Here is a 12,831-nt window from a genome sequence, read left to right on the forward strand (position 1 = left end):
ATGAATGAATGAATGAAAACAATTTCAATATGAATCATTTTAACAGTAACAATATTTCTTTTATCACCCTGTTGCCTTCAGCTCTTTGAAAGAGCATTATTATTATTATTATTATTATTATTATTATTATTATTATTATGCCGCAAATGTCTCGCCTGTCTCTATAATGTTCAGGTTAAATTGACCCTTTAAGTGAAAATGGAATACTGCACATGACTTTTACCAAGCATGGCATTTTAAATACAGAACTGTGCAAAAGTCTTAGGCAAAAAAAAAATATATATGTAACAGTAATCAGTTAGCCATAATAAATGAAACAAAGTCAATATTTGGTGTGAGACGACCCTTTGCTTTAAAAAAAATAGTAGTCTCATGTACAGTGAGTGCAGTTTTATAAGAAAATGAGCTGTAGGTTTTACTGAGCATCTTACAGAATCAGCCACAGTTCTTCTGGACACTTTGACTGTCACACTCGCTTCTTAAAGTGCATATCACGGGTAAATTCAGGAGCAAGATCAATGTAATTCTCCTATTTTATATTAAACTTTGGTTAAATATCTGTAACATTTTGCATTCTCTGCAATTTTTTTACCTTGCGCAATACCAGAAAAATTCAGTTGAAATCAAGCCATTTGAGGCGAATTGGTCCGCCTCTGACAAAACTTGGCATTTGGATTTCCCGGCAAACATTGATTTTTGTGATGTCAGGTGCGGGACGCCTCCCTCTGAATCCTACGTCAGCGCTGGTTTGTTTATGAGAAAATGACCTGGTGGTTTTCTGCAAATTTGTGTCAGAAAACAGAATCCAGGGACACGTCTGCCCGGGGGCATTTTGAGTTATTGACAGATTCAGAAAGTACAGTTTCTAAGCTTTCCAATGATGCCTTCCATGTGGAGATCTGACAATATTTGAAGAATGTGTGGCCTTTTGAAAGTGGAAACTTCTTAAAACAGAAAAGGGAGAAAATCGCCCTCAAAGTTTTCCATCTCAGCTACTCTGGCTGCAGGGCGGGCACATAATGGTGCTCATCTGCATGATATTAAGGAAAGCTCTACCCCTTACGAGCTACCACGATACTACTTTCATGTAAACAAAGATCACCACGTCAATTTTCCTTCCATGCAAAGTATGCCCAACACAATTATGAAGTACAAAAATAAGTCCTAAAGTATACTTTAACATTTTGTGGTTGAAAAATTACTCACACCATAAGAAAGAAAGATAGCACGATGATGACACAACTAACACAACACTAGTTTCATGTAAAGCCCCGGTCACAGCCGGCCGTACCGTGCTCCTACGGCCGGTCTACATGCAAAAAACGCAAGAAACGAACGAGAGCGCGCATGAAACGCACGAAAGCGCGTGTGTGATGTGCTGATTTTCGAGCCGCAGAGGTTCTTTGTCATGTCAAACAAACTCTACGGGTGCTTACGTTTTTTTCAGGTTGCAAGACAAACTTACGGCCAATGCACGTCTTTCTCCACGAACAAAAAAAAACCCCGCAGCGATTTGGGAAACGCCAAAAATCGCACGGCCAAAAAATCGTACGTCCGGTTGTGACCTAGGCTTAACCAAACCACAACACTCTCCGTTACATGCAAAAATAACCACACAGCCTTAGATTAATAAACTTACCCCATCAGAAAGAGAAACGGCGCCTTGCACACACCAATGCCTCCGATGGAATGTAATCCTAGAACGGTCCGTGTATCATTCGATCATTCAAGTATTCCATTCAATCTGGAAAACGAGGTTGCGTTTTTTTTGCTAGAAATGGTTATCTCCGATGTAAATAGCGTGTGTCTGTTTGCGTCACGGTGTTTCAGCTCCTCTGCGCTCTGTTTAGTAACTCATTCCATAGTGAAATTACATGCCTGTATGCAGTTAAGTAGCCATGCGCTCAACTTGTATCATACAGCTGATTCGCGAAAAAAAAAAGACTTAAATCATCATGTGAATGGCCCATATGGTAATTTACCCACACCCCCCAGCAGGCTACAGTCCTGACAAAAACGAGACAATTTGCAACAAAAAATGTATGCTTTTCCAACAAAACAATCTATTATCTGAAATACTGATTGCATTCTTCAAGATCTCAACTTGCACATAATGGAAAAAAACAAAAATCACAAATTTCGAAAAAAAAAATGCTTCTTTTGCGATTATCTCGGATTCGTTTTGGCCGACATGTGTCCCTGGATTCGGTGAGGGGTCACATTTCTTCAACGTAATTATTAAAATGGTTAACAAATGTATCGTAGGAGGGTGTAGCAACACCAATCATGATGGGATTAGTACTCATCATTTTCCAAAAGACCGGACAACGAGAGAGAAATGGGAGCGCTTGGTCTACACAGGCTGTGCACTGAAACCATGCAAAGCTCTCGCAGCCTGCTGGCGCTTCCGCAGGTGACGTCACGAATCTGGCTCCAGACTCCCTTGGGATTTTTCCAGACTCCTTTTATTTTATTTTTTTCTGCTGTAGACAGATGGCCTTATGCAAAATTACCCTTCTGGATGAGTGTGTAAAGGGACATACTTTCATATTAAAAAAAAACACAAAATTGGTCCAGAATATGCACTTTTTGCATCAAAACCCAGTAGCCTTCATTATTTCTTTATTAATCTGAAAAGTGGTCTCTTGTGTAACATGCTGCTCAGATACAAACTTTTTTTTTCTGTAACATTTAATTTTGTGCTGGAAAATGAACGTTTGGAACTCTAAAATGTTTTTTTCTACTGAAAATAAACACACACTCAGCTAATTGGTCAAATCACAAATCATAACAGTGTGTAGCTACAATAATAATATGTAACACATAGAAGAATGCATGACTAATGGAGTCAATGGGATGTTTCTTCAGGATATACTTTCCGGGTCCACAACAGTCCAAACATCCATCCATTTTCCGTAACCGTTTATCCTGTGCAGGGTCACAGGCAAGCTGGGGCCTATCCCAGCTGACAATGGGCGAGAGGTGGGGTACACCCTGGACAAGTCTCCAGGTCATCGCAGGGCTGACACATAGAGACAAACAACCATTCACACTCACATTCACACCTATGGTCAATTTAGAGCCACCAATTCGCCTAACCTGCGTGTCTTTGGACTGTGGGGGAAACTGGAGCACCTGGAGGAAACCCACACAGGCATGAGGAGAACATGCAAACTCCGCACAGAAAGGTCCCCAGCAGCCACTGGGCTCGAACCCAGAACCTTCTTACTGTGACTACACCACCGTGCTACCAGTCCAAAAATCAAGCCTCAGATTTTTGTGTTTCTCTGCTTCCAAAAATGACCTTTTGAGATGGAAATTAACTGCAGAATTTCAGATCTACAGGTCATACAGTATGCTGGGTGTGTTACTTGTGGTGAGAAGACAGCATATAGTGTATTTCTAAAACTGACCCACTTTCTTTATAGTCCACAAGAGTAAGAGATATAAAGTGAAAAACTGTTGAAATGGATGTGATTTAAGTAAAAAATTTCAAGTACTGTGCAGCAATGTTTGTACATGGTAGTAACTGTAATAAAAACTGAAGTGGTGATGATCCTTGTGGTTTTCCAGAGAGGGCACTTTTTGATTTAACTGCATTACGGACAACGGATGCCACGCCATGGCAATAGCTCATCAGCCTTAAGGCCGGATGAGCTAATAATTTCAGTGAAGCAGAATTTCTGACTAGACCGTGAGTTGGTCTAGTGATTAGCGTGTCCGCTTCTTGACCAGGAGATCCTGAGTTCTACTCGTGGTTGGGTCATACCAAAGACCATCATAAAAATGGTACCTATTGCTGTCTGGCAAGGCACGCTGCAATACAGATGTGAGTAGGAAGTCAAGCTCTTGTGGTTACCTGAGGACTAGCCCCCCACTGTAACCTTAGCTATGTAATAGACGAGAGGCTGAGGGCTACAGAAACGGAGAATGGTGTGGGAAGGACTTTCGACACTCTTTGATAGACACACGTTTCAACTACATGTGAAGCTCTGCTGCAAATGTGTCTTGCATCTGTTTCAACTCCTTTTTTCTATAAATACTGTGCAACAACAGTGTATTCTGCTTGAAATAGAGACAAATATTTTCCTAAAAAATAATTTACAGCCATATCATATGGTGAGTGTTTTCCGGAAAGGACATTTTCAAGGACAAAGGATACTGTCGGACGCACTTAGTTTACTAAAATAAATAAATAAATAAATAAATAAGGAACTTAGACTTAAATATCTTTCTATTGTGAATGAAAGTATGTGTCCCAAAGTAAAACAAAATTAGGAAATGCAATTCTGAATTTAAACAGTAAAATGGAAGTGTAATATCTCATCTCATCTCATTATCTCTAGCCGCTTTATCCTTCTACAGCGTCGCAGGCAAGCTGGAGCCTATCCCAGCTGACTACGGGCGAAAGGCGGGGTACACCCTGGACAAGTCGCCAGGTCATCACAGGGCTGACACATAGACACAGACAACCATTCACACTCACATTCACACCTACGCTCAATTTAGAGTCACCAGTTAACCTAACCTGCATGTCTTTGGACTGTGGGGGAAACCGGAGCACCCGGAGGAAACCCACGCGGACACGGGGAGAACATGCAAACTCCGCACAGAAAGGCCCTTGCCGGCCACGGGGCTCGAACCCGGACCTTCTTGCTGTGAGGCGACAGCGCTAACCACTACACCACCGTGCCGCCCAGTGTAATATTTAAAGTAGAATTAAATGAAATGACCACAAGGTCAAAACTGAGCCAGCATTTGACTTTTACAAACATTTATAAGAACCTATCAGAGACATGACTGCTGGGGCCGGTGTGTCCCTGTAAAGCAAGGTACTGAAATATCATGTTGATAAGAATGTATTTATTAAGAGTTTTGGATATATTTTGGGCATTTCCATCATGCATGTTATATATGTCACTTCCTGTCAAATGTCTGTGAATGAAAACGACTGAATGATGTCCATGCGAGTTCTCTAAGGAATTCTAAGTCATGCAACCAAAGAAGTTGTAAAATCCAACCAACAAGCTGTAAAATCCTCTCTTAGTTCACAAGCAGGCAAAAGTGGTATGTAGAGTGATTTCTGTCTAATTATGATTTTATTGATGTCTAAGTTCGTCCGTGGATTTGAACATATGACTGAATGTTTGTCTCGTGTTTGTTAAGGAACAGAGTGTCGAGGGTCTTAGGAGTTGGCACACAGATACGGCAGGAGGCAGGAGATGACGTTTTTGCCTTTATTTTTTTTTTCACACCACGGGTAAGATAATGAGCCAGAGACCAATAACCAACTAAAATAAACCAAAATGAAAGTGTAGAAAAATATAACTATACAATATTTACAAATATACAGAAAATAAACAGGCAACATGGAGCCAAAATAAACATAAAAAAAAAAAAACTAGCCTAAGGCTCAAGAATGCAAAGTTTAAGTCAATGTATTCACCCAGCTGAGTGTAGGACAGAGCAATATAAACACAGGTCTTGTCTCTACCTGGCTCTCCCAACAACTGAATACATCACCATTATGAATGATACCTGTCTCCTCCCTATAGTTGGCCAATACACTTGCCTAAACCAAAAAGCAGGGAGTTTTAGTTAGGCACTCAATAATAATTAATTTAAACATTTTAAAATAGCGCTATAAAGAAATACATACTCTCAGGCCTTACAAAAATACTACACAAGTACATATACATATAGGTACACAAATACCAATTATTCAGACATTTTACACGCTTAACTGTCACCGCGAGGGCGTGAAGACACGCACACGTGAACGTGCCCAATGATAAAAACGTCCTCAGAACCGTCACGCAACCCTTTGCCACAACAAGGAAGCGCTGCGACACCGGTAAGACATGGAACTTTTAAATGCCAAATGAACATTGGTTGGTGTTCTTAAACACTTAAAAACCACTCGTTTGCACTCATTAAGGCTAGATGTTATGACTAGGCACAATAAATAAAGAAACAAAACATGTTGACAAAACGTTGTTTCTGAGTTGTTTGTGTCGATGTGTGTGAAATGTAATGTGTTTTAATGCTATGTGCGTGAATGGTTGTTACGCTAAACATGTGTCGTAACATGTGCCATGTTAACTAACAAAACCACAATGCACAGTAAAAGGGTTAAAACTCACATACTGCAGTTTGTAAAGTCCCTGAACAATCATAACAGTGCAAGGAAAGTTTGAATGGGGGAAATGACAGTACATGCTTTCAATGGCGGCTGCCATAGCAGACGCCGTGATGGCGCGCTCATGGGTCGCATCATCACAGTCTTGTTTAGTTCTACGGTGTTGATGTTGTATGTTGGTGCTTCGCAATAAAACATCTGTGAGAAAAGAACCTGAGCCTTTGCACTGTGACTAAGGGTGGCATATAAGGTGTTTATTAAGAGACGATAACAATTAAGACTGTGTTATAGATGTCTTACCATTTACATAAAATATATAGTGTCACATTTTGAAGATAAAAAGTAGCAAATGCTGTGCGAACAGGAGACTTGGATATATTTCAGTTTATTGCAAATATTTCTCAAATAAACAAAGAATCTGTCTCAGTTTTAAATAAAGGATTCTCTAATAATAAAGATCAGCTGAGTATGACAAAGCCTTAGGGGACTGTCAACACTGACAACGAAATACAATCCTTGCAGCTTTATTTTGCCTGGCCAGAAAAGTCATTTGAGCTCAGGCAGGATGTGAGTCTGCTGATTAAAAACAGATACAGCTGCAGTTTTGATCAACCCCTACAGCTTCCAGCCCTGATAATGGATTCCTCCTTTAACAAGGTCGATATCAAGAGATGAAACATTTGCTGCTAAGTTACAAACTGATTCAGTTTAAGGCAAGTTTAACCCCTTATAAGAATTTCCATCCATCCATCCATCCATCCATCCATAACTGCTTATCCTGTTCAGGGTCGCGGGCAAGCTGGAGCCTATCCCAGCTGACTATGGCCAAGAGGTGGGGTACACCCTGGACAAGTTGCAAGATCATCACAGGGCTGACACATAGGCCAAGTTTACATTAGACCGTATCTGTCTCGTTTTCTTCGCGGATGCACTGTCCGTTTACATTAAAATGCCTGGAAACGCCGGGAAACGGGAATCCGCCAGGGTCCACGTATTCAATCTAGATCGTGTCTGGTCCGGTGCTGTGTAAACATTGAGAATACGCAGATACGCGGATACGCTGTGCTGAGCTCTAGCTGGCGTCGTCATTGGACAACGTCACTGTGACATCCACCTTCCTGATTCGCTGGCGTTGGTCATGTGATACGACTGCTGAAAAACGGCGCGGACTTCCGCCTTGTATCACCTTTCATTAAAGAGTCTAAAAGTATGAAAATACTGCAAATACTGATGCAAATACTGCCCACTGTGTAGTTATGATTGTCTTTAGGCTTGCCATCCTTCCACTTGCAAGTGGTAAGTGATATGCGCTGGGATCACACACACAGCGGCTCAGTCCCGAATCACTGCTCGTGCACTTCACTCGCGCGCTCTGTGAGCTGCGCAGGGCCGGAGTGCGCACCCTCCAGAGGGCACTCGCTGTTCAGGGCGGAGTGACTTGAAGCTCAGGATGCCTGCGGAGCCGAGCGTATCCGTGTATTGGTGTTGCTGTGTGCACGCGAATCGTGTATTGGTGTTGCTGTGTGCACACTAATCGTTTTAAAAACGTTAATCTGATGATCCGCTGATACGGTCTAATGTAAACCCCACCATAGACACAAATAACCATTCACATTCACACCTACAGTCAATTTAGAGCTGCCAATTAGCCTAACCTGCATGTCTTTGGACTGTGGGGGAAACCGGAGCACCCAGAGGAAACCCACACAGACACGAGGAGAACATGCAAACTCCACACAGAAAGGCCCCCATCGGCCACTGGGCTCAAACCCAGAACCTTCTTGCTGTGAGGTGACAATGCTAACCACTGCACCACTGTGTCACCCCTTATAGGAATTTGATATTCCATATTAACTAACGTTTAACTAGTGAAATAAAAATGTATTGGTCAGAGGGGGCAGCGCAGTGGCATAAGGAGATTAAATTGTTCTCCTTGTGACCACACGGGGTTTCCTCCTGGTTCCTCCCACCTCCCAAAACCATGTCAACATATAGGTGGACTCACTTCTCGACTCTACTGCCCCAGTGTGTGTACATGGTGCCCAGTAATGGACTGGAATCTGATACAGGATGTATTCTCACCTCACACCCAGTGTTTCTAAGACAGGCTTCAGATCCACCATGACCTTGACCAGGATAAATTGCTTATGATGATAAATGAATGAAAATGTTCATGTATCAACATCTCATCTCATCTCATTATCTCGAGCCGCTTTATCCTGTTCTACAGGGTCGCAGGCAAGCTGGAGCCTATCCCAGCTGACTACGGGCGAAAGGCGGGTTACACCCTGGACAAGTCGCCAGGTCATCACAGGGCTGACACATAGACACAGACAACCATTCACACTCACATTCACACCTACGGTCAATTTAGAGTCACCAGTTAACCTAACCTGCATGTCCTTGGACTGTGGGGGAAACCGGAGCACACCCAAGCGGACACGGGGAGAACATGCAAACTCCGCACAGAAAGGCCCTCGCCGGCCACGGGGCTCGAACCCGGACCTTCTTGCTGTGAGGTGACAGCACTAACCACTACACCACCATGCCGCCCCATGTATCAACAATATATCAAAATACTTATTTCTATCAATGAAATAATTACATTAATGTGTTTCTAAAGGTAAAGCATTCAGTTCATATCACATGTAGATTTTTACAAATTACTTTTTTTTGGTACTTATTTTCCACCTGGTTTCTGAATGTTGGTGTACTTTTGGGGAGAGAGAGCGAGAGAGAGGTGGCTTAACAATAATGAGCTGATTATCTGGATTAGGTGTACTTGGAGTTAAGAAAGCTTGAGGATACAGGTCAATGGGTACTCACTTTTACAGTTGTTGCATTTGGCAATTGTATATATTCAGAGGTACTCTCCACTGAATACAGGTGGCCTTCTCCACAAATCCTATTTTTGGAAATAATCTATGCCTAATTTTAAACCATTCCATTTTCAAAACCACAAGTCTGGGTCATTGCAGTTGCAAAGTCATCAATAAAAATTCAATTTGTGAATCAAATACACCCTATGGTTAAAAGTTTTACAACCCCGATTCCAAAAAAGTTGGAACAAAGTACAAATTGTAAATAAAAACAGAATGCAATAATTTACAAATCTCAAAAACTGATATTGCATTCACAATAGAACATAGACAACATATCAAATGTCGAAAGTGAGACCTTTTGAAATTTCATGCCAAATATTGGCTCATTTGAAATTTCATGACAGCAACACATCTCAAACAAGTTGGGACGGGGGCAATAAGAGGCTGGAAAAGTTAAAGGTACAAAAAAGGAACAGCTGGAGGACCAAATTGCAACTCATTAGGTCAATTGGCAATAGGTCATTAACATGACTGGGTATAAAAAGAGCATCTTGGAGTGGCAGCAGCTCTCAGAAGTAAAGATAGGAAGAGGATCACCAATCCCCCTAATTCTGCACCGACAAATAGTGGAGCAATATCAGAAAGGAGTTCGACAGTGTAAAATTGCAAAGAGTTTGAACATATCATCTACAGTGCATAATATCATCAAAAGATTCAGAGAATCTGGAAGAATCTCTGTGCGTAAGGGTCAAGGCCGGAAAACCATACTGGGTGCCCGTGATATTTGGGCCCTTAGACGGCATTGCATCACATACAGGCATGCTTCTGTATTGGAAATCACAAAATGGGCTCAGGAATATTTCCAGAGAACATTATCTGTGAACACAATTCACCGTGCCATCCGCCGTTGCCAGCTAAAACTCTATAGTTCAAAGAAGAAGCCATATCTAAACATGATCCAGAAGCACAGACGTCTTCTCTGGGCCAAGGCTCATTTAAAATGGACTGTGGCAAAGTGGAAAACTGTTCTGTGGTCAGACGAATCAAAATTTGAAGTTCTTTATGGAAATCAGGGATGCCGTGTCATTCAGACTCAAGAGGAGAAGGACGACCCAAGCTGTTATCAGCGCTCAGTTCAGAAGCCTGCATCTCTGATGGTATGGGGTTGCATTAGTGCGTGTGGCATGAGCAGCTTACACATCTGGAAAGACGCCATCAATGCTGAAAGGTATATCCAGGTTCTAGAGCAACATATGCTCCCATCCAGACGACGTCTCTTTCAGGGAAGACCTTGCATTTTCCAACATGACAATGTCAAACTACATACTGCATCAATTACAGCATCATGGCTGCGTAGAAGAAGGGTCCGGGTACTGAACTGGCCAGCCTGCAGTCCAGATCTTTCACCCATAGAAAACATTTGGCGCATCATAAAACGGAAGATACGACAAAAAAGACCTAAGACAGTTGAGCAACTAGAATCCTACATTAGACAAGAATGGGTTAACATTCCTATCCCTAAACTTGAGCAACTTGTCTCCTCAGTCCCCAGACATTTACAGACTGTTGTAAAGAGAAAAGGGGATGTCTCACAGTGGTAAACATGGCCTTGTCCCAACTTTTTTGAGATGTGTTGTTGTCATGAAATTTAAAATCACCTAATTTTTCTCTTTAAATGATACATTTTCTCAGTTTAAACATTTGATATGTCATCTATGTTCTATTCTGAATAAAATATGGAATTTTGAAACTTCCACATCATTGCATTCCGTTTTTATTTATAATTTGTACTTTGTCCCAACTTTTTTGGAATCAGGGTTGTACACCCATATGTGTTTTTTCCCCCAAATTGTTGTCACAAAGTTGGAACCACAATTGTATACACTGTAAAACCCGATAAGGTCACTGAGCTCAAAAATTTTATTGAAACCGATGACGTAAAAATTTTTGAGGTAACTTAAATTTTTTAAGGTAAGATTTCTTAAAAATTACAATTAAGTGTAACTATAGTGTAATTTTTAAGAAATCTTACCTTAAAAAATTTAAGTTACTTACCTCAAAAATTTTTACGTAATCGGTTTCAATAAAATTTTTGAGCTCAGTGACCTTATCGGGTTTTACAGTGTATGATTGGAATATGCTGTAGCATTACATTAAGCTAAAAGGTCTAGCCAAATGACAATGACCCTGTGCACAAAGCAAGGTCCATGGTTTGCCAAGGTTGGTCTGGAAGATCTCGGCTGGCCTACACAGAGCCCTGACCTCAGTCCCACTAAACACCTTTGGGATGAATTCGAAGCTGACTACATATCAGGCCTTTTCACCAAACATCAGAGCCCAACCTCACTCATGCTTTTGTGGCTGAATGAGCACAAATCCCTATAGACACACTCCAAAATCAAATGGAAAGCCTTCCCAGAAGAGTGCAGGTTATTATAACAGTGAAGAGGTACAAAATCTAAAATGGGATGTTCAAAAAGTGCATATGGGTGTGATTGTCAGGTGTTCACATCCCCTCTCCCTACTGTGGTGAGAGTACTTACGAGCAGAGAATCTCACTGAATCTTCAAGTCAGAGTGGGTAAAGGATCCCATAATGCTTTGTAAGAAGAAGAAGAAAAAAAAAACCTTTTTGTCAGTACATGCAGGGTAAGATGACATCAGGACAAGACGATATTACATTTGCAAATGTAAGCAATATTTGCTGACGGGATTATCTTCCCAGTTGTTCCATAATGGAGCTAGTCAGCTGATTTAGCTATATGGTAGTTTAACAGCTCCACTGCTTTTTGTTGAAGGCCACTGTTGGAGACCATTAACTACCATATTCTGTATGCACTTGCTAAAAAAACATCTGTGATTAGTTAATGTCATTCTGATCCACAAAGAGAGAGAAGGTCATTCTTCCCACCCAGAGAGCAGGACAATCTGTAGGTCCTGATTTTGCAGATTGACAGGCCTCCGAGTTAACAAAATCAAATCCAGTGTTGTAGTTGAGTCACTAAACCTCGAGTCTGAGTCCAGTCTCGAGTCCCCAGTGTTCAAGACCAAGTCAGTAAAAAAAATTTGAGTCAAGTCCACTATTGATCTGAGCCGAGTTCGAGAACAAGACTCCAATCGCACCATTTGACGGTGGTTGTTTTAGTGCTATTAATATTAGTTTGTTCCTGAACATGACATATGAACAGGTGAATGTGCATTCTCTTGATCAGGGAGTGTGAAGTATTCTGTCAGAGATGGTTGGGAGATGGATGTAAGTGCAGAAGGTGTGTTTATTAACACAAGTGAAGACAGGTAAATAATCCAGAATGGCAGGCAAAATTGTACAACAGTGAAATAGTCAATAGGTTGAGCGAGGCACAAACAGGCTATCGTAGACTCGGCAGAATCAAAGACGAGAAACAGGAAACCAGGGATCAGGAAACCAAACAAGGAAATAAGGCTCAGTAATGTGTCAGTAACGCAACTTGATACTTTGCAAAGTAAGGCCCCGGTCACACCGCCCGAACTTTGCTGGAGCGTTCCTTGAACGGTAGGGAGGGGGGGCCGAATTTCGACAACGCTCGTCACCGCGCACAAAATAGGAAAAAAATCGAAAACGCGGGCGTTGGCTTAGCGGTGCACCGCTGAAGCCGGCGTTGCTTTAGCGTTGGTTTAGCGGTAGCGAGCGGTAGCGAGCGTTGGTTTAGCGGTGACGCGAGCGTTGGTATAGCGGCGTTCTGCGCATGCGGGCTTTGGCTCGGCGGGGGTATAAAGTTGGTTTAGCACCAATCATAGCAAGTCTCTCAGCATCCATGGTGATACAGTTTTACTGTAACTTTGAGCAAATTCGATATAGATGAGGTCTGAACTCAACGGCAGCTCGATTCCA

The 12,831-nt window shown here is 41.8% G+C and overlaps 1 protein-coding gene across 1 annotated transcript in view; it reads right to left on the bottom strand.

Moving 5' to 3' along the window:
• Positions 1 to 8,262, bottom strand: part of LOC132882638 (aquaporin-1-like) — a 68,509-nt gene extending 60,247 nt beyond the window's left edge. Inside the window, exon 1 of the mRNA XM_060915724.1 lies at positions 8,222 to 8,262. Within this exon, the coding sequence (XP_060771707.1) occupies positions 8,222 to 8,262 (41 nt within the window). The remainder of the gene's footprint in view (positions 1 to 8,221) is intronic.
• Between the last annotated feature and the right edge of the window lie 4,569 nt (positions 8,263 to 12,831).

Source organism: Neoarius graeffei, chromosome 3 (genome assembly GCF_027579695.1).
Source record: "Neoarius graeffei isolate fNeoGra1 chromosome 3, fNeoGra1.pri, whole genome shotgun sequence".
In the NCBI taxonomy this organism is placed as follows: domain Eukaryota; kingdom Metazoa; phylum Chordata; class Actinopteri; order Siluriformes; family Ariidae; genus Neoarius; species Neoarius graeffei.